The sequence below is a fragment of the Anolis sagrei genome, chromosome 8 (assembly GCF_037176765.1).
Source record: "Anolis sagrei isolate rAnoSag1 chromosome 8, rAnoSag1.mat, whole genome shotgun sequence".
Taxonomy (NCBI): domain Eukaryota; kingdom Metazoa; phylum Chordata; class Lepidosauria; order Squamata; family Dactyloidae; genus Anolis; species Anolis sagrei.
Genome location: NC_090028.1, coordinates 2,315,676 through 2,338,892, shown reverse-complemented (window position 1 = coordinate 2,338,892; position 23,217 = coordinate 2,315,676). Strand labels below are relative to the sequence as shown.

The 23,217-nt window shown below is 42.1% G+C and overlaps 1 protein-coding gene across 1 annotated transcript in view; it reads right to left on the bottom strand.

The window, feature by feature from the left end:
* Nucleotides 1-17,289, bottom strand: part of GPI (glucose-6-phosphate isomerase) — a 61,940-nt gene extending 44,651 nt beyond the window's left edge. Inside the window, exons 1-3 of the mRNA XM_067470953.1 lie at nucleotides 17,063-17,289; nucleotides 2,248-2,338; nucleotides 714-782 (exon numbers count right to left, since the gene is read on the bottom strand). Of these exons, the coding sequence (XP_067327054.1) occupies nucleotides 714-782; nucleotides 2,248-2,338; nucleotides 17,063-17,181 (279 nt within the window). The 5' untranslated portion in view covers nucleotides 17,182-17,289. The remainder of the gene's footprint in view (nucleotides 1-713; nucleotides 783-2,247; nucleotides 2,339-17,062) is intronic.
* Between the last annotated feature and the right edge of the window lie 5,928 nt (nucleotides 17,290-23,217).

Genomic DNA, 23,217 nt, shown 5'->3' with positions numbered 1-23,217 from the left:
CGTAAATTAGTTAAATTAGCCTCTCCGCATAAAGCGGTACCTAAATTTCCTACTTGGCAGATGCAATTGTCTTTTGGGCTGCATAGGTCAACAGCAAGCTAGACTATTAATGGTTGAGAGCTCACTCTGACTTGGGCTGGCTTCGAACTTATGACCTCTCGGTCAGTAGTGATTTAATGCAATTGAGTTTTATGGTGTCATAAATCAGTTAAATTAGCCTCCCCACGTAAAGTGGGACCTAAATTTCCTACTTGGCAGATGCAACCGTCTTTCGGGCTGCATAGGTCAACAGCAAGCTAGACTATTAATGGTTGGGAGCTCACTCTGACTTGGGCTGGCTTCGAAGGCATGACCTCTCAGTCAGTAATGATTTAATGCAGCTGGCTACTAACTAGCTGCGTCACAGGCCTTAAATATTAGTGTTCTCTGAGGTGGGAAATAAGTATTACCAGCATATCCATGCACTCCTACACTATCCATTATCAATAGGTCGGCTTTGTGTGGATCCTATGACCAAAACAACTGGTTTTTCAAGAAAGAAGCTTATTTACACAACAGGATGGATAGCAGAAGGAATGAGGGCAAACCACAACTCGACCAGAAGTGCAAGGAAACCCACAGCTCAGTGGTTCTGACCGCTCACTATTATGATTAACCTTCAGCAGAAATCTTCCTACAGAACTCGGATTGACAAAATTCACTCGGATTCATACCTCAGTGAAGTTGATCTTCTCCCCGCTGAACATTTGCTCTCGGGCTTTTTCAACGCCCCTGGATTTTGCCTGGAAATAAACATTTATAGTATTGAGTTGAGAGCCCCAATAGTCATGTTACAGAAGTGAATACACCCTGGGAAGGAAAAGGAAAACAGCTAAAAATTATTGCAATATTATATAATATTATAATATTACATTATAATATTATTGCAACATTCTATTATATAACAAGATTACATTATTATATTATATAGCAATATTATATTATTAAATTATACTATTATTATTATTGTATTTATTTAAAATTTATTTAAAATAGGGCAGCCATCTTGTCTATCTCTTACTTACGATTTCTCCCAATTTATAACATGTCAATAAACTCCAATACACCCCCTTAATGCAAAACATTATTGACTTTACGCACAAATTATCAGGGCAGATACAATTACAACTGGATGAAAATGAAGACAAACTGTTGACATTTATCACAACAGCAGCTAGGATTATCTTTGCAAAACTTTGGAAAAAAGAACAAATCCCCACGATTGATGAGTGGGTGGACAAGGTCCTATCACTATTATTTTTTCCCCTTTTCGGTGATCTTTTTGGTATTTGTTTATTTGTCTTTTTCCTATTTTCACTGCTTATTTATTTATTTGTTTTTGCACTCTTTTTTTCTATTTTTCTTCTTCTTTTTCGCACTATTTTTTCTCTGCACAAAATGGAAAAAATTCTGTTTTTTTAATAAAGATGATTATATATAAAAAAGAAATAAGAGACATGGACGAATTAACTTTTTTGTTAAAGAAAAATACCGGGAAATCCATAAAAAAGAAAGATTGGGTTCTTTTTATGACTATGAAAAAAATAGAAAAAAGAAAGAAACAAAGAAGAGATAACGAAACAACGAAACAAAAGATAAGATGATCCTGAGATTGGAGTGGAAGTCATTTTATTTTTATTTATTTTTTGTATTTTGGTATTTTTTTTCTCTTTCTTTCTTATTTCTTTTTTGGTGTCTGTTTTTTACTGATTGTATTTCCTACTTTTCTATCTTCTTCCTGAATATTCCCCCTCTTTCCATGTAGTTATGTTTTAAACTGATTAATAAAAATTTATTTTAAAAAAATACAAGGAGTGCATTTTCCTAACTCTCTCTGCATTCCCAATAAGTGAAAAAGGCAAGACAAGGAGGAGGAAGAGAGAGGAAAGGGGGAAAACAGGACCAGAAGCAGAAGCCTCCTCTCTCCTTCCTCTTCCGCATCCGGGCCCCTCTAGCCCTGGGGCGTTGCCTTGCCTTATCCCTTTGAGTCCCTGTTGTTAGTATTTTAGGTGTCTAGCATTGGACAAGTAACAGTTGGAAACTCCCTATGATCCGACATTTTCGTTTATCTGATGTTCTGCATACCCACTTACGTCGGATAAGTGAGACTCTACTGTACAAATCACTGCAATACAAATGTATTGTAGTCCTTGTGGAGAGAAAAAGTGGTGCATAAATATAAACATAATAATGTGAGCTGCCACTTACCACGTCAATCAACAGCTTCATGACATCTTCATTGATGAGGTTCTTCGAATAGTCAACCAGGATGTCCCCATGATCGGTGTTAAGAGTCAAGCTGCCAAAAGAACGACAAAAAACGCTGGCCTGTTATATATTGTTAGGTAGATAATGCTGTATTAGATAGAAATGCATTGCCTGTAACTCCAGTGTGTGAAGAAATACAGTTCTAATGGACATGTGGTCACAGCACATTCCACTGATGTGGACCTAGAGCAAATGGAGATGTGGACCTAGATAGGCATGGGCAAACTTTGGCCCTCTCGTGTTTTGGACTTCAACTCCCACAATTCCTAACAGCCTCAGGTCCCTTCCTTTTCCCCTTCAGCCGCTTAGGATGGAGCCTGAGGCCATTAGGAATTGTGGGAGTTGAAGTCCATAACACTGGGAGGGCCGAAGTTTGCCCATGCATGATCTAGGACAGCTGAGTTATGACCATGTGACAGGCATGACGAGAACTGTATCATTTCCAGGTATAAAAATAAGTGGCAGGCATGTGCATGATCTCTTTGCCATGTGCACACTCTCCCGCCATGATCCCTTGCCATGTAGATCTCTCACCATGATGATGTCTTGCTCAGAGACCATATTGTTTTGAGCATACCTCTGTATATACTAATACAAGACCTAATGTAAATAGCTGTACATATAGCAACAAGTCTCTGAAATGAGTTTGAATGAAAGACAAAGTGCCTGACTGAAGTAGTGAGCTGCAAACAAGGTCAGAGGCTGTGCTATAAATCTCTGCTAACTACAGATAAAGACTCTGCAGTGTTTTGGTTCGAGTTAACTGCTTGCCTTGAGAGAATCAACCACATATGCAGCTCAGGGAGGATGTGAAAGGAGGAAATAATTCACGTAACTACCTAACAGGTGTTTTGTTTGTTTATTTACCCCAACATATAGAACATAATCATTTCCATCACAGAGGAAGGTACTGAAAGAACAAGCATCATTAGATGTTATTGCAACAACTTCAAAGCACTGTTTTTGCTTGGATACCTTGGAGGTCTGTTATTTCAGCTGTGCAGCCACCCATATATATAATAAATTATAATATATTATATAATATATTTAGAAATGTAGATGAGCACCACCCCCCAGAGTCAGACATGACTAGACTTAATGTCAAGGGGAAACCTTTACCTTTTTTATATACATAATATTGATAATAATATTATAATACAATATAATACTGATAATATATTATAATAATACTAGCTATCCCCTGCTATGCGTTGCTGTGGCCTACATGGGGGTTCTGTGTGGAAGGTTTGGCCCAGTTCTATCGTTGGTGGGGTTCAGAATGCTCTGTGATTGTAGGTGAACTATAAATCACATCAACTACAACTCCCAAATGTCAAGATTCTATTTTCCCCACAGTCCACCAGTGTTCGCATTTGGACATATTGAGAATTCGTGCCAAGTTTGGTCCAGGTCAGTTATTGTTTGTGTCCACAGTGATCTCTGGATGTAGGTGAACTACAACTCCAAAACCAAAGGACACTGCCCACCAAACTACAACTCCCAAATGACAAAATCAATTTTTTGAGAGAAGGGCATACACTGGATTGTTAGGTGTCTTGTGTCCAAATTTGGTGTCAATGCGTCCAGTGGTTTTTGAGTTCTGTTAATCCCACAAACGAACATTACATTTTTATTTATATAGACTAGCTGTACCTGCCACGTGTTGCTGTGGCCAACCTTCCCTCCCTCTTTCTCTCCTTCCTTCCCTCCCTCTTTCCTTCCATTCCTCTTTTTCTTTCCCTTCTTCCTTCTTTGTTTCTTTTCTCGCTTCCTTTGCTCTTTGGTTCCATTCTTCCTTGTCTCTTTCCTTCCTTCCCTCCCTCTTTCTCTCTTTCGTTCCTTCTCTCCTTACTTCCCTTTCACTTTAATTCCTTCTCTACCTCTCTTTCTTTCCTTCCCCCTCCTTTCCCCTCTTTCTCTCCCTCCTTCTCTCTCTCCTCCTCTCCTTCCTTCCTTCTCTACCCTTCCTTTCCTTCTTTGTCTCCTTCCCTCCTTTTCTCCTTCCTTCCTTCCCTATCTTTCTTTCCTTCCTTCTCTCTCTCCTTCCTTCCTTCTTTTCCTCCTTCTTCCCCTCTTTCTCTCTCTCCTCCTCTCCCTCCTTCCTTCTCTACCCTTCCTTTCCTTCTTTGTCTCCTTCCCTCCTTTTCTCCTTCCTTCCTTCTCTATCTTTCTTTCCTTCCTTCTCTCTCTCCTTCCTTCCTTCTTTTCCTCCTTCTTCCCCTCTTTTCTCTCCTCCTCTCCTTCCTTCTCTACCCTTCCATTCCTTCTTTGTCTCCTTCCCTCCTTTTCTCCTTCCTTCCTTCTCTTTCTTTCCTTCTTTCTCTCTCCTTCCTTCCTTCTTTTCCTCCTTCTTCCCCTCTTTCTCTCTCTCCTTCCTTCTCTACCCTTCTTTCTTTCCTTCCTTCTCTCCTTCCCTCCCTCCTTCCTTCCCCCTTTTCTGTGTTTTGTGTGTCTTTATGCATATATGTGTGTATATGTGTATATATGTGTGGTTTTGTGCATGTGTTGTAATGTATTTTGGGGTTGTTGTTTTTTTACTTTTAAAGTCCCTTCCGCTGTGTTTTTCTGTGTTTTTACGAGTGAAGGACATACATTGGGTTGTTAGGTGTCTTGTGTCCAAATTTGGTGTCAATCCGTCCAGTGGTTTTTGAGTTCTGTTAATCCCACAAACGAACATTGCATTTTTATTTATATAGATGGTAATACTAATATATTAAATATAATGACTACTGATAATATATAATAATATATTGTCATCTACTATCTAATTATTATATATTTTTGTATTTTAAGTTGTAATGTTTTGATTGGGGAGCCGCCTTGAGTCTCCGAATGGAGAGATAAAGCAGGATATACATAAATAAATAAAAAATCCACATTCTTCCTCACAAGAAGCAGATTCCGAATATTTCCCGCCATCATTGGGGCCAGTGATTTCACAAACAGTGAGACAAGGCTCAATGAGCTTCCAACCTGATGGTTCTTGTTGGTTTTTGGGGTCCCACCCCATTGCGACTCTGGCTTTGCCCAGCGCAGGAATGCAGCCTTGGACACCTTCCCTAGCCTCACCTGCCAGGACTTGTGCCCGGCTCTGTTTGCACAACCCTTGCATTAATCAAAGGGGATTTGTTTGCCATTAGGGCACAATGTACACACGCACCCTTTGTGTCACGAGTCAATTCTCATTTCAGAAAGAAATTCTATGCAAGGCGAGAAAGATAGGAGAAAGATAGAACCGTTGCTGGAGAGCAACAACAAGTCCTGCCTTCTGCTCCGTTTAGAGAGTAATCCTGTTTGGGAATTACGTAATGTAATCTTCCACTGCCCCCAAGGGAAGCTTTCCCAGTCAGGTGGTCTGGTCGGGATCGTCAGGCCAAACCAGTCCAGAACTGGGAACAACTGGAGAGAGAGCCATAATGGACACTGCTGTCCCGATTAACAATATAAATTACTAATATTGCAGTTGATGCTTTTATCTCACAATTGTGTGGTTGCTTATGTTCAAAGTTCTCTTTCTTGCATCTTCATTAATATTGACTGACTTGGCTTGGAGGTAGTTTATGTAGTATTTGCAATGTTGCATTGTTTGGTATTTTATAATTGGGTTTATATGTACTTTACCCCATGGTCTAAGGTAAATGCAAAGGACTCTGGGGGGCTGGCCTTGTCCATAGACACCTCCAAGGTCATGTGGCCTGCATGACTGCATGGAGCGCTGCTACCTTCCCGCCAAAGCAGTACCTATTGATCCACTCCCATTTGCATGGCAGGAGCTGGGGCTAACAGTGGGAGCTCAGTGTGTGTGTGTGTGTGTGTGTGTGTATATATGCACACACATATATATTGATTGATATACATTGATATATACACACACACATATATATTGATATACATTGAGATATATATATATAAACACACACACATATATATTTATTGATATACATTGATATATATACACACACACATATATGCACACATATATATTAATTGATATACATTAATATATACATACACACATATATATATACGCACACACAAATATATATATATATATAAAAACACACACATATATATTGATTGACATACATTGATAAATATATACACACAGACACACACATATCTATATATGCACACACATATATATTGATTCATATACATTGATAAATATATACACACACACATATATATGCACACACATATATATTGATTCATATACTTTGATATATATATGATATACAGTATATATATATATATATATATATATATACACACACAACATTTATATGCATATACATATACACCAACTGCTGCTGTTTCTTGCTATGCTAATATAATGTAATGTAGTATATTGTATATAGATATAATATTTATAATAATGTAATACAATATAATATTAATAGTAATACATTATAATCATATATTTTATATTATATGCAATATTACTAATATTATAATATAACGGTCTAGTACAATATAGTAATATATAATACTGATATTGTGCTATGCTAATATAATATACTGTGTGTGTGTGTGTGTATATATATATATATCTCTCTCGTAAACCATTCTGAGTCCCATTTGAGGTGGGAAGGGAGGCATATAAATGTCGTAAATAAATCAATCAATAAATAACTATATTGTATGAAAATAGCTATATATAGATATATATATAGATAGTAAGCCATTCTGAGATCCCTTTGGGGTGGGAAGGGCGGCATGTAAATGTAGTAAATAAATCAATAAATAACTATATTGTATGAATATATATATATATAGATATATATATCTTGTAAGCCATTCTGTATCCCCTTTGGGGTGGGAAGGGCGGCATATAAATGTCGTAAATAAATCAATAAATAACTATATTGTATGAAGGGGTTGGTTTAACCTCCGGAGCTTGCTAGTCAAACTGAATGACCGTGTTGCAAAGGGATGCATGTCTCCAAAGTGTGGCAGGAACATGAAAAGTTTGGAAAGGACTGATCTAGAGGCAAACAGGTCAGGGAGGAAGAAGAAAAGCTCTCTTTAAGGTGCTCCGGGCCCATAGCCTTTAATCCAAAGGGTGGATTAGCTGCTCACATCTGTCAACACATATGTTTATGGCAGCCGTGGGGCGGAACATGCAACAAGTTCAAAACTGCATTGACCTGGGTCTTGGAGAGGGCTGGGTTTTGCATCAAGCCCAAGCTAGGAAGGTAAACACACAGCAAGACATGGATCGCCATTCTGGGACCAATTGGGTTTCGCAGGGAAATACGCAGAGGAAAAAAATGGAGGGAGAGTTGAGATGAGCTCCTTCTGTCAGCTCCAGCTCCCCATGCAGGGACATAAGAGAAGCCTCCCACAAGAATGCTAAAACATCTGGGCGTCCCTGGGCAACATCCTTGCAGATGGCCAATTCTCTAACACATGAAGCGACTTGCAGTTTCTCGAGCCATTCTTGACACAAAAAAAGGAAAAAAGTGGGACATTTGGTACAATTATTATTATTATTATTATTATTATTATTATTATTTATACCGTGCTTTTTATCTCCACAAGGAGACTCAGTTTTGAGGTTTTTCTTAAAACAGGGTGATGCCTCAATTAAGAAATTATTATTGTTGTTAGCAAGCAAAGTTTATTGATTAGTCCATTGACCGTATCAACATTAAAAACAGAAACGTGCACAAATAGACAATAATCACTATCCTAAGACTCCCGTAATAGTGAACTAACATACATTCAAACTTTGCATTTCGTTTTTCCTGCCAAACTTTATATCTTTGCATTTCGTTTTTCCTGCCAAAGTGGAGTATCTTGCATTTGTCCCTGTTGAACTTCATTTTGTTAGTTTTGACCATTCATCTCTCTAATCTGTCAAGATAGTTTTGAATCCTGCTCCTGTCCTCTGGAGTCTTGGCTCTCCCTCCCAATTTGGTGTCGTCTGCAAACTTGATGATCCTGCCTCCTAGCCCTTCATCTAAGTCATTAATAAAGATCCTGAACAGGACCGGGCCCAGGACGGAACCCTGCGGCACTCCACTTGTCACTTCTTTCCAAGATGAAGAGGAAGCATTAGTGAGCACTCTCTGTGTTCGTCCACTTAACCAATTACAGATCCACCTCACTGTAGTTTTTGCCATTTGTTTTAACTATGTACATTATGTGTAACTGTATAGGCATCAAATTGTGCCTTTGTTGTAAGCCGCCCTGAGTCCCCCCTCGGGGGTTGAGAAGGGCGGGGTAAAAGTACCCGAAATAAATAAATAAATAAACCTATCCATCCATCTATCCATCCATCCTTGGATAAATATATGGATAGATAGATGGATAGATGGAGGTCATGCCTGTGTGTGTGTTTTTCATGCGTGACCAAGCCCTATCCTGAATCTAGCTTCCAGTGAGAGACTGCTAAACGTTTGTGCTGCTTATGATTGTATCATGTTGTGCTTCTTGGCTTCTGATCTGTTATTGCTTGGGCTTTGTCCCTTTAAAACCCCCCAACCCTTGCTTGAGGCAGCTTAAGAGACATGAGATGCGGCAGCACCTTAAAATAGCCAAAGAGCAGGCCCCGCAATATCCTGGCAAGCCCACGTGTGTAGTAGTAAGTTACATAAGGTGGGGCGTCTGTTGCAAACGTTGCCTAACTCCTGCTGGAAATGACCTTAGGCCAGGTTTGCAACCGCTCTCAACCATTTCCATCCTCTTGCAGCATTTTCAGCTTTGAAATTCTAGCTTGGCAGCCCAGCGCTGCCCATGTTATTTGCAAAAGTCACTGGAAGCTAGATTCAGGATAGGGCTTGGTCACGCATGAAAAACACACACACAGGCATGACATTGCAAATTTTCACAGCAAGGAGTGGCATAGAAAAGCCTTATTTCTTTGTGCAAGAAGAACTGCCTGAATATCAAGCAAAAAGTGGGTGCTAGAAATAATATCATACGAAAGCTGACTGGCACAACCTGGGGATCACAACCAGACACAGTGAAGACATCTGCCCTTGCGCTGTGCTACTCTGCTGCTGAGCATGCATGCCTGGTGTGGAACACATCTCACCACGCTAAAACAGTGGATGTGGCTCTTAATGAGACATGCCACATTATCACGGCCCTACACCACTGGAGAAATTACACTGCTTAGCCGGTATTGCACCACCTGACATCCGCCGGGAAGTAGCAGCCAATAGTGAAAGGACCAAGGCAGAGACATCTCCAGCTCATCCCCTGTTTGGGTATCAGCCAGCACGTCAACGACTTAAATCAAGAAATAGTTTTCTAAGATCTACAGAAACACTTCCTGGAACACCTCAGCAAGCGAGAGTCCAAAAGTGGCAGGCTCAAACCCAGCATCTCAACCAATGGCTGATACCAAATGAGAGACTCCTTCCTGGGTGACTTGGAGAGCGCTGAACAGGTGGCGCTTCATTCCGTTTTTTCCCTTTTCTCCCCCTCGCTTTACCCCCTAAACAATCAATAAAAAATATTTTTTTGAAAGGCAACTGAATGGATTGGAGAACAAGAAAAGTCTATTTATTTATTTATTTATTTAACAAGAAAAGTCTAAAATAATCTTTGCAGCCCAAAAGACTGGAGTTGAGTCTAGGGCGCACTTTGGAACAATCATGCGATGAGCAGACTCATTCATGCGTCGGGGAAAAGAGGAAGCATGACTAACGGAATACTGGAAGCCGCAGTTTGCTTGATGAGACGCTTCGAGTCAAAGCAGACTTGCAGAAAGCAACGACGAGTATTTGCTGCTACTTATTTTAGGAAGGCAACGAAGCACTCACAATCCAAACGAGATAAGCCAAGAAGGGTGTTGTCTTTACTGACCGCTTTCTCGCTATCAGCTGTGCTAATGATAGAAAAGATACGACGGCACCTCGGGAAAGCTGCCCTGGCTTTATCGACACATAAACCCAGATTTGCCCATCTCGTGAAACCGATCACCACTTAAAGGGATAGAGTGACAGCGCATGCCTTGGGTGGCCCCATCAGGAGGGATTCGGGCTCTGTGTTTTGATCTGTACGCTGGAGAGGAAGCCCGTCTTATTGACTACTGCAACACTCTCTACGTGGGGCTGCCTCTAAAGACTGCCCGGAAGCTGCAATTAGTCCAACGCTCGGCAGCCAGATTAATAATATAATAATAAACTAATATTTGTACCCCGCTACCATCTCCCGAGGACTCGGTGCGGCTTACAAGAGGTCGAGCCCAAACACAACAATAAAAACAACAGCAACAACAACAATGCAATAACTCAAAAAAAAAAAAACCAAAGCAATAACATTAACAACACCCAATGACGCAATTAAAAACAATGGCCGGGCCAAATGTGCCACATGTTTGTGGCAAATGTGTATTTCTTGTATCAGGATGATGACCAAATTTGCCTTTCGTAACTTATTCAATACTTTTTTACGCTTCTGGGGTGAATTCAGACCGTTAATATTGTTTGAAAAGCATTTAATTTGTCGTTCTGCCATTTTATCCAATTGTGTCTGTATCTAGTCCTATGTCACCCAAGTCCAAATCCGATATTCCCTGCGCTGCCACATCCGGACTGTATGCAACTTCTCCCAGATCTTTTGATACTGATGTTCTGCTCCCTTGGCTTTTACGAGAGAAGCCATAGTCTTCCGGGGAATCTAGTCTTGCCTTCTTTTTTCCTAGATTACTAAAGGAAGCGGGGTACAGGGAGCGCACATCGCCTTTGTTGCACCAGCTCCACTGGCTGCCAATTAGCTTCCGAGCACCATTCAAAGTGCTGGTTTTAACCTACAAAACCATATACGATTCCGGCCCAGTTTACATGTCCGAATGTATTCTCCCGTATGAACCATCAAGGGTGTTAAGATCTTCTGGTGGGGCCCTGCTCTCATTCCCGCCACTTTCGCAATCACGTCTGGAGGTAATGAGAGACAGGGCCTTTTCTGTGGTGGCCCCTCGGCTATGGAACTCTCTCCTGATTGAGATCAGATCTGCCCCCTCCCTCCTGACCTTCAGGAAGCTAGTGAAATCCTGGCTATGGAAGGAAGTAATGGTTAAGACCAGCTACAGACAACGTTATCGATCACACATACCAACTGAGTTGGACATGATTTTATCTTGGCGATTTGGCTTATTTGTAATTTTAATCGATATGTATTTTAACTCGTTATATGTTTTTAGATTGTACTATTAGCATTGAATCCTTGCTGTAAGCCGATCTGAGTTCCTCTACGGAGGTTGAGAAGTTTTAAATAAATAGATAAATAAATAAATAGCACCTGCGTGTCCTGCATTTGCACTGCTTTCTTTCAAATGCTCAAGACCGTAAACGTTATGTAGTTAGGAATATCTGCATGGACATCACAAGATGTTTGGGAGACGCTGACCAAGTCAAAACATTTTTTTTCATGTCAGGAGTGACTCGAGAAACTGCAAGTCGATTCTGGTGTGAGACAATTGGTCGTCTGCAAGGACGTTGCCCAGGGGACGCCCCAAATGTTTGACCATCCTGTGGGAGGCTTCGTTCATGTCCCCATTTGAGAAGCAGGAGCTGACAGTCAAGAGCTCACCCCACTCCCCAGATTCGAAATGCCGACATTTTGGGCGGCAGCCCAGCTGGCGCAAGGGTTTAAACCCGTTGTGCCACCGGGGGCTCCTAAGTGTAAACATGAAATCCATTCATATTTACCTATACATATAGGCCATTGCATACATGACATTTGTAATTGTTTTGCATCCGACGGTCCAATGTACGCTGATGTGATTGCAAATCACCATATACATTTGATAGCACTATATAAATACACAGTAATACTAAAAATAGCAATTGCATCCACGATGAGGACTATTTTGGAGTATTGCATTTCAGATTTAGGAATTCTAGAGAATGTTTTGGGATTATTTGCATGTACAGGATGAGATTTCTTGGAGATGACAACCAAGCCTAAATGCATGCAGGCTGGAGGCCATTCCAGTCACATTATTTTAATGCATGCAAACCCAAATACTTTTGAATGGTTCAAAAAAAGTCTGCTTTTGCTTTATTGCAAAGCATCACGCACTATATAAATAAATCGCAATAATTATAATAATTGCAAAAGTGTGTGAGCATTCCAGGGTTTGGATTTCTGGGCTGTTTGCATTACTTTGACTGATTTCTCTTTGCATTATTTTGTTTTATTTTATTTTGCTTTGTTTTATTATATTCCTAAATTGTTTTGATTTTATTGTGTATTTTCTAAACCCTATACAGGCAACCCCAAAGTTACGGTTCTGCAAGTTTGTTCGTAAGTTGAATTTGTTTGCAAGTTGGAACAGGGACATTTCTTAAGAGTAACTCCACATATATACAAATATTTTCGTGTTGGATGGTATAGGGAAGGGTGAACACCTCTATGGAGTTTCCTTTGCTGTCCAAGGCTCTGTTGTGAAGGTTTGACCTCCCTTTCTGTCCCCGTGAAACGGGATTTTGAGAAATGTGGCTTGTTGTGGAAACAAGGATTGGAAATGGCGCGTCGTGCGAGTCCCTTATTCCACTGGATAAGGTCAACTCTTCCAAGAGTGGATTTCCCTTCCTTCTGAGGGCAAGCTTCCTTTCCGTACCTGTTGTCTCACTCTCTGTAACTAAGAGTCATTAGCAAGTCAGACGTTTGTAACTAATGACTGCTTGTATTATTGGCTTTTATATGTTTTTGTATTGTTGTGTTGATTGTTTTTAAATTGCTCTTTTGTGAATGTATGGCATGGAATTGTGCCAGCCTGTAACTCGCCTTGAGTCGCCAAATGGCTGAGAAAGGCGGGCTATAAATCTATATAAATAAAAATGTAGTGTTCGTTTGTGGGATTAACGTAACACCACTGGACGAACTGACACCAAATTTGGACACAAGACACCTCTCAGGCCAATGAGTGACCATCACTCATAAAAACATTGAAAAACACAGGAGAGACACAAAATACCGAAAAACAATAAAATACATTACAATGCATACGCAAAACCACACATATACACAAACACACACATATGCATATATATATATATACACACAAAACACATATACACAGAAAGGGGGAAGGAATGAGCGAAGGAGGGAGAGAAAGAAGGAAAGAAAGAAAGAAAGAAAATAAAGGTAGAGAAGGAAGGAAAGAGAGAAGGTAACAAAAAAGTGAAAGAAGGAAAGTAAGAGAGGGAAGGAGAGAAGGGACAAAAGAGAGAAAGAGGGAGGGAAGGAAAGAAAGAGAGAGAGAAAAGGATGGAACCAAAGAACAAAGGAAGGGAGGAAAGAAACAGGTAGAGAAGGAAGAAAGGGGAAGGAAAAGAAAAAAAAGGAAGGAAGAAAAATAGAGAAGGAAGGAAAGAGAGAAGGAAATAAAAAAGTGAAAGAAGGAAGGAAAGAGAGGGAAGGAAAGAAGGAGAGAAGGGACAAAAGAGAGAAGAGGGAGGGAAGGAAGGAAAGAGAGAGAGAGAAAGCAAGAAGGATGGAACCAAAGAGCAAAGGGAGGAAAGAAACAGGTAGAGTAGGCAGAAAGAAGAAGGGAAAGAGGAAGGAAAAGAAAAAGAGGGAGGGAGGGAGGGAAAGATAGAAAGAAAGGCAGAGAAGGAAGGAAAGAGAGAAGGAAATAAAAAAGTGAAAGAAGGAAGGAAAGAGAGAGGGAAGGAAGGAAGGAGAAAAGTGACAAGAGAAAGAGGGAAGGAAGGAAAGAGAAAGAAAGAAGTATGGAACCAAAGAGCAAAGGAAGGGAGGAAAGAAACAGGTAAAGAAGGAAGAAAGAAAAAGGGAAGAGGAAGGAAAAGAAAAAAGAGGGAGGAAGGGAGGGAAGGGAGGAAAGGAAGGAAGGAAAGAGAGAAGGAAATAAAGTGAAAGAAGGAAGAAAAGAAGAAGAGAAGGGACAAAAGAGAGAAAGAGGGAGGGACGGGGGAAAGAAGGAAAGAGAGAAGGAAGGATGGAACCAAAGAGCAAAGGAAGGGAGGAAAGAAACAGGTAAAGAAGGAAGAAAGAAAAGGGGAAGGAAAAGAAAGAACGAAAGAGGGAGGGAACGTTGGTCACAGCAACACGTGGCGGGAACAGCCAGTATAGTAAATAAAATAATATTTTAATGCCAAGTTTCTGGGAAAAGGAAGTCTCCATCAGGATGAGGAGAAGGCTTGTTGCTATTACACTTAAGAACAAAACTACAGCACTGATCTTGTTTGTCACTTGGAGAATGCCTGTATATAAAACTCTCTCTCTCTATATATATATATATATAACACATATATATGTATTGTTATTATTGGTTAGTTATTATAAGTTTATACCGATGTTGCTTTATTTATTGATTTGTTGTTTGGCTGCTTTTTATGTTGTTTGCCTGCAACATCACTTAATATATACAATATCATATACGTAATAACACTGCAATGTAATACTGCTGGGATACTGTATGCAATATTAATGTTGTAATATATCTTGCATATATTACAACTTATGATATGGTATAATGTACTATTTAATACCAATAGCATAATGAACTGGTGGTGTATTACATATGCACCACATATTACATGTGCTACAATAATAATTACAAAATAATAATGTATAATATTATAATATATTATATATTACATATAATAACACTAGTAATATTACAGTATAATGTGTTATTTTTGATGTGGATTTGTTTTTGGGATTTGGGGGTGTTTGTTCAGTTTCTCATGGGATTGAGGGTTTGCAAAAAAGGCATTATAATTTATGACATTTAATGTTTGGCACTTTTGATGGAAATGGCCCTGAGTCCCCTCAGGGTGGGTTATAAATATTATTATTATTATTATTATTATTATTATTATTATTGTGTTGTCAAAGGCTTTCATGACCAGAATCACCGTGAGTTTTCCAGGCTGTTTGGCCATGTTCCAGCAGCATTCTCTCCTGACATTTTGCCTGCATCTATGGCAGGCATCCTCAGAAGTTGCGAGGTTTGCTGGAAACGAAGTAAGTGGGGTTTATATCCCTGTGGAATGATGTCCAGGGTGGGAGAAAGAACTCTTGTCTGTTGAAGGCAAGTGTGAATGTTGCCATTGGCCATCTTGATTAGCACTGAATGGCCTTGTAGCTTCAAAGCCTGGGTGGTTGCTGCCTGAGGGAATCCTTGTTTGGGATTTGAGGTGTTACATTATATATAATATACATTATAATATATATATATATATATATAATAAAGAGGCCTTAACAATAATATAATATATTATATTATACACAGACACACACACACATATATATTATAAATATAATATGTGTGTGTGTGTGTATCCCACTTGCCTGATTTCCCTTCCTTATTCCTTTTGGTATTTCCCCCCTTTTCATATTTACTTTCTTAAATACACTACTACTTTTGGATTCCTGGTTGGTGCTCAGGGCCAGGTGAGCTCTGGCTGGGGTGCAACAGCCAGGCTTTGAAGCTGCAAGGCTATTCAGTGCTAATCAAGGTGGCCAATGGCAACATTCACACTTGCCTATTATTATTATTCATTATTATTACCCACATGTATATATAATTACTACATAATTATATATAATTATGTTATTACCCACATATATATTTCTATACTTATTATATAATTATGTATAATGATTGTAATATATTCATTATTATTAATATCATCCCTATCTATATATATTTATAATTATTATATAATTATATATAACAATTGTAATATATTTATTATTATTCACACACATATATATTTATAATTACTACATAATAATTATAATGTATTAATGTATTGTCGAAGGCTTTCATGGCTGGAATCGCTAGGTTCTTGTGGGTTTTTTGGGGGCTGTATGTCCATGTTCTAGAGGCATTTTCTCCTGACGTTTCGCCTGCATCTATGGCAAGCATGCATGGATGCTTGCCATAGATGCAGGCGAAACGTCAGGAGAAAATGCCTCTAGAACATGGACATACAGCCCAAAAAAACCCACAAAAACTTATTACAATGTATCCATTATTACTATTATCCACATATATATCCACATTATTCCACGTGGAGATATATATATACCCCACTTGCCTAGCTTCCAACAGACCTCCCAACCTCTGAGGATGCCTTTAGCCATAGATGTGGGCAAAATGTCAGGAGAGAATGCCTCTAGAGCATGGCCATACAGCCCAAAAAACCCCCACAAAAACTTATTATAATGTATTCATTATTACTATTATCCACATATATATCCACATTATTCCACGTGGATATATATATATATATATATATATATATATATATATATATATAAAAACCCCACTTGCCTAGCTTCCAACAGACCTCCCAACCTCTGAGGATGCCTTTAGCCATAGATGTGGGCGAAATGTCAGGAGAGAATGCTTCTGGAGTATGGCCAGGCAGCTCGGAAAACATACAACAGCTCAGTCTTATTATTATTGTTGTTGTTGGGTTGTTGTAGGTATTATAGTTGTTGTTATGGGTCCCAACCTGGGTGCAGTGCAGGAAAGGGCCGCCAGGGGCCGCCCTTCTCGGATGCGCCTCTCTGCACGTAGCCTGGCAAGGAGGCCTCAAGGGCGACCCCGAGAGAGAGAGAGAAAGACAAAAACACGTGTGAATCCCCCTCGACACGCGTGTTGGCCAAAAAAGGCGCGTACCCACGTGCAGATGCGTGCACGGGGCCTGAAACTGGAGGGAGGGAATGACAGGGTGGCTGTAAAGGCGCCCTTCCCTCGCCCAACCCGTGTCCCCCTTCACAAAGTCCCAAACACGCGTGTCTCGTGTGAACGCGCCCGCACCTGAACTTCCGGAAGCGCTCCTTGTCGGCGTCGAAGAGCTGCCTCAGGACGAGCTGGGCGGCGTGGGCCTTGTGCCACTCCCGCAGCTTCTGGAAGGCCGCGTCACTCGAGAGAGTCATGATGAACGGGAGACAGAAAAAGGAACGAGGAGAAGCAGCTCTGAGGGGAGACCGGCGCGGGAGGAAGCGGACGGCGCCGGCGGAGGCTTTTGAGGGCGGGAGAGGGGGCGGGGCCAAGGCAGGACCGCCCTCTTTGGGGCGGGGAAATGAAGTCAATAGGCGTGGCTAAGTCCGGTCCGCCTTCTTCGGGGCGTGGCTAAGTCGGATCCGCCCTATTAGGAGCGAGGAAGGGAATCTAAGGGGCGTGGCCAGAGTCTGATCCTCTCTTTGAAGCGGGGAAATTTCCGATAAAGAGGCGTGGTCAATATAAGCTCCACCCCCTTTGTGGGCGGGGAAAGGGTGGCGCTTCTCCTTCCTTCCGCCTCGAAAAGCAGGGCATTCCTCAGGTGCAATTAGGCCCCAACTACTGCCAACAGGCGATCAACGGTCGTTAGGCCTCAACAGTTACTGTGAATGGCTCTCTGTGGCAGTGTCATGGCTGCCAATGGTCCTCCCCAACCATAGTTAGGCCCCAACTACTGAGAATGGGTCTCTAGGACACTCAGGCCCAAACTATTGCATAGAGACCTCAGTGAAAGTTCGGCCCAAACTACAGTGAATGTGACTCAACGATAGTAGGCCCCAACTACAGAGAATGGGTCTTTATGACAGTTAAGGTCCTAATTACTGCCAATGGGCTTCTTCAACGATAGTAGGCCTCAACTACTGAGAATGGGTCTCTATGACAGTTAGGCCCCAACTATTGCGAAGAGGCCTCAGGGACAGTTCAGCCCAAAATACTGTGAATAGGGCTCAACAATAGTAGGCCCCAACTACTGAGAATGGGTCTCTATAGCAGTGCGACCCTATTTATTTATTTATTTACTACGCTTATATACCACAATTCTCAGCCCAAGGGCGACTCATTGCGGTGTACAACATAGAAAAACAGGTGCAAAATACAAGACATAGTATAAAAATCCACAATTCATCATTATCAAAAAACAACTCATCAAAACATCAACATTACTATAAAAGCCAATTCCGAGTCGTCTCGTCGTCAAACCCACAATCCGATATCATTTCCGTTGTTCCAATCCTATGGTCAAATTGCAAGTCCTTGCACTTCTTATTCAAATGCCTTCTTACACAGCCAGGTCTTTAGCTTCCTGCGGAAAATCAACAGGGAGGGAGCTAGCCTGATGTCCACAGGAAGGGTGTTCCACAGCCGAGGAGCCACCACCGAGAAGGCCCTATCTCTCGTCCCCGCCAGCCGTGCCTGTGACGCAGGCGGGATTGAGAGCAGGGCCTCCCTGGAAGATCTCAAAGTCCTCGTGGGCTCATAGGCCGAGAGGCGGTCAGTTAGGTATCTTGGGCCGGAACCGTTTAGGGCTTTATAGGCCAGTGCCAGCACCTTGAATTGAGCCCGGTAGCAGATCGGCAGCCAGTGGAGCTGGTACAGCAGGGGGGTTGTATGCTCCCTGCGCCCCGCTCCTGTTAGTATCATGGCTGCCGCGCGTTGGACCAGTTGGAGCTTCCGGGCCGTCTTCAAAGTCAATGGGCCTTCTCAACTATAGTTAGGCCCCAACTCCTGAGAATAGGTCTCTATGACAGGTCCCAACTATTGCAAATAGGCCTCAGTGACAGTTCGGCCCAAATTACTGTGAATGGGGCTCAACGATAGTAGGCCCCAACTACTGAGAATGGGTCTCTATGACAGTTAAGCCTAAATGACTGCCAATGGGCCTCCTCAACGATAGTTAGGCCCCAACTACTGCGAATAGGACTCTATGACAGACCCCAACTATTGCAAAGAGGCTTCAGGGACGTTTCGGCTTCAATTACTTGTGAATGGGGTTCAACAGTAGTAGGCCTCAACTACTGAGAATGGGTCTCTATGACAGTTCAGCTCTAACGGCTGCTAATAGGCCTCCTCAATGATAGTAGGCCCCAACTACTGAGAATGGATCTCTATGACAATTAGGCCCTAATTACTGCCAAAGGGCTTCTACCACAAATTTGCACGGGCCTCCTCAACAATAGTTAGGCCTTAACAACTACTGAGAATGGGTCTCTATGACAGTTCAGCTCTAACGGCTGCTAATAGGCCTCCTCAATGATAGTAGGCCCCAACTACTGAGAATGGATCTCTATGACAATTAGGCCCTAATTACTGCCAAAGGGCTTCTACCACAAATTTGCACGGGCCTCCTCAACAATAGTTAGGCCTTAACAACTACTGAGAATGGGTCTCTATGACAGTTCAGCTTCAATGGCTGCTAATAGGCCTCCTCAATGATAGTAGGCCCCAACTATGGGTTTCTATGACAGGTCCTAATTACTGCCAATGGGCCTCCTCAATTATAGTAGGCCCCAACTACTGAGAATGGGTCTCTATGACATTTAGGCCCTAATTACCTACCACAACTTTGCACAGGCCTCCTCAATGATAGTTAGGCCTTAACAACTACCGTGAATGGGTCTCTTTGACAATCCAATGGACCTCAATGATAATAGGCCCCAACTACTATGAATGGGTCTCCATAACAGTTAGGTCCTAATTACTGCCAAAGGGCCTCTACCACAACTTTGTACAGGCCTCCTCAATTATAATTAGGCCTCGACTACTATGAATGGGTTTCTATGACAGGCCCTGCTTGTTGCCAATGGGCCTCCTCAATTATAGTAGGTCCCAACTACTGAGAATGGGTCTCTATGACAGCTAGGCCCCAACTATTGTGGAGGCCTCAGTGACAGTTTGGCCCAAATTACTGTGAATGGGGCTCAATGATAGTAGGCCTCAACTACTGAGAATGGGTCTCTATGACAGTTAGGCCCTTATTACTGCCAATGGGCCTCTACCACAACTTTGCACAGGCCCCCTCAACTATAGTTAGGCCTTAACAACTACTATGAATGGGTCTCTATGACAGGCCCCAACTACTGCGAATCGACTTCAACGACAGAAGGCTCTAGCTCATATGACAGTTAGGCCCCAACTGCTGGGGGTGGGCCTCAGTGACAGTTATGGCCTATTTATATGCATGGACCTCAATGATAGTTAGTTTGTCTCTAACCAATGTAAATGGGACTCAACGATAGTTGGCCCCAACTACTGTGAATGGGTCCCCATGACAGGCCCTAATTACTGCCAATGGGCCTCCTCAACCATAGTTAGGCCCCAACTAATGAGAATGGATCTTTATGACAGGTCCCATAACTACTGCAAACAGGCCTCCGAAACAATAGTTAGGCCTTAACAACTACTGTTAATGGGTCTCTATGACCCTAATTAATGCCAATGGGCCCCTACCACTCCTGCACATAGGCCGCCTCAATGGTAGTTAAGCCTCAACTACTGTGAATGGGCTTCAAAGACAGTTAGGACCTAATTATGTGACTGGATCTCAAGGAGAGTAGAATCATAGAATCAAAGAGTTGGAAGAGACCTCATGGGCCATCCAGTCCAACCCCATTCTGCCAAGAAGCAGGAATATTGCATTCAAATCACCCCTGACAGATGGCCATCCAGCCTCTGCTTAAAAGCTTCCAAAGAAGGAGCCTCCACCACACTCCCTCTGGGGCAGAGAGTTCCACTGCTGAACGGCTCTCACAGTCAGGAAGTTCTATCTAATTCCTATGAATGGGTGTCAAGGATAGTAGGCCCCAACTACTGTGAATGGGTGTCTATGACAGTTAGGCCCAATTGCTGAGTGACAGGACCTAATTATGTGAATGGGTCTCAATAATAGTTAGGTCCCAAGTATTGTGAATGGGTCTCTATGACACGCCTCAACTATGGTGAAGAGGCCTCAGTGACAGGCTCTAATTAATGTGAATGGGGTCAACAATAGTAGGCCCCAACAACTACGAATGGGTCTCCATGACAGGCCCTAATTACTGCCAATGAGTCTCCTCAACCATAGTTAGGCCCCAACTTCTGCCAATGGGCTTCAAAGATAGGTCTCAATTATGTGAATGGGTCTCTATGACAGTTAGACCCCAACTACTCTAAGCAGGCCTCAGTGACGGCCTAATTATGTGGGACTTCAAGGATCGTTAGGCCCCAACTACTGTGAATGGGACTCAACAATAGTTCAGCCTTAATTACTATGAAGGGGGTCTCAATGACAGACCCTAATTCCTATGAATGGGTGTCAAGGATAGTAGGCCCCAACTACTACTAATGGGTCTCCATGATAGGCCTCAACTACTGCAAAGGGTTTCACTGACAAGAATGGCAATGGCACTCCAGAGTTTACGGAGCTGTCCGAGGTCCTGAATCTATTGCAAGCCTATCGACGAGATGGAAGAGGATCATAGGAGGGCCAACAAAATGGCCAAAAGCCTAAAAGCCATGAAGAATCAATCCCTCTGAGGAGCGGCTTGAAGAGAAGAGAAAAGAAGGCTGAGAGGAGCCATGTTTAGATATTTTAAAGGATGACCCAGGTTTCAAGGAGCTGTCCGAGGTCCTGAATCTATTGCAAGCCTATCGACGAGATGGAAGAGGACCATAGGAGGGCCAACAAAATGGCCAAAAGCCTAAAAGCCATGAAGAATCAATCCCTCTGAGGAGCGGCTTGAAGAGAAGAGAAAAGAAGGCCGAGAGGAGCCATGTTTAGATATTTTAAAGGATGACCCAGGTTTTAAGGAGTTGTCCGAGGTCCTGAATCTATTGCAAGCCTATCGACGAGATGGAAGAGGACCATAGGAGGGCCAACAAAATGGCCAAAAGCCTAAAAGCCATGAAGAATCAATCCCTCTGAGGAGCGGCTTGAAGAGAAGAGAAAAGAAGGCTGAGAGGAGCCATGTTTAGATATTTTAAAGGATGACCCAGGTTTTCAGGAGCTGTCCAAGGTCCTGAATCTATTGCAAGCCTATCGACGAGATGGAAGAGGACCATAGGAGGGCCAACAAAATGGCCAAAAGCCTAAAAGCCATGAAGAATCAATCCCTCTGAGGAGCGGCTTGAAGAGAAGAGAAAAGAAGGCTGAGAGGAGCCATGTTTAGATATTTTAAAGGATGGCCCAGGTTTTAAGGAGCTGTCCGAGGTCCTGAATCTATTGCAAGCCTATCGACGAGATGGAAGAGGACCATAGGAGGGCCAACAAAATGGCCAAAAGCCTAAAAGCCATGAAGAATCAATCCCTCTGAGGAGTGGCTTGAAGAGAAAAGAAGGCTGAGAGGAGCCATGTTTAGATATTTTAAAGGATGGCCCAGGTTTTAAGGAGCTGTCCGAGGTCCTGAATCTATTGCAAGCCTATCGACGAGATGGAAGAGGACCATAGGAGGGCCAACAAAATGGCCAAAAGCCTAAAAGCCATGAAGAATCAATCCCTCTGAGGAGTGGCTTGAAGAGAAGAGGAAAGAAGGCTGAGAGGAGCCATGTTTAGATATTTTAAAGGATGACCCAGGTTTTAAGGAGTTGTCCGAGGTCCTGAATCTATTGCAAGCCTATCGACGAGATGGAAGAGGACCATAGGAGGGCCAACAAAATGGCCAAAAGCCTAAAAGCCATGAAGAATCAATCCCTCTGAGGAGTGGCTTGAAGAGAAGAGGAAAGAAGGCTGAGAGGAGCCATGTTTAGATATTTTAAAGGATGACCCAGGTTTTAAGGAGTTGTCCGAGGTCCTGAATCTATTGCAAGCCTATCGACGAGATGGAAGAGGACCATAGGAGGGCCAACAAAATGGCCAAAAGCCTAAAAGCCATGAAGAATCAATCCCTCTGAGGAGTGGCTTGAAGAGAAGAGGAAAGAAGGCTGAGAGGAGCCATGTTTAGATATTTTAAAGGATGACCCAGGTTTTAAGGAGTTGTCCGAGGTCCTGAATCTATTGCAAGCCTATCGACGAGATGGAAGAGGACCACAGGAGGGCCAACAAAATGGCCAAAAGCCTAAAAGCCATGAAGAATCAATCCCTCTGAGGAGCGGCTTGAAGAGAAGATAAAAGAAGGCTGAGAGGAGCCATGTTTAGATATTTTAAAGGATGACTCATGGGAGGCATCTAAGCTAGGGACTGCGATGACTTTTATAGTTTTCACAATTTGTGGATTCAT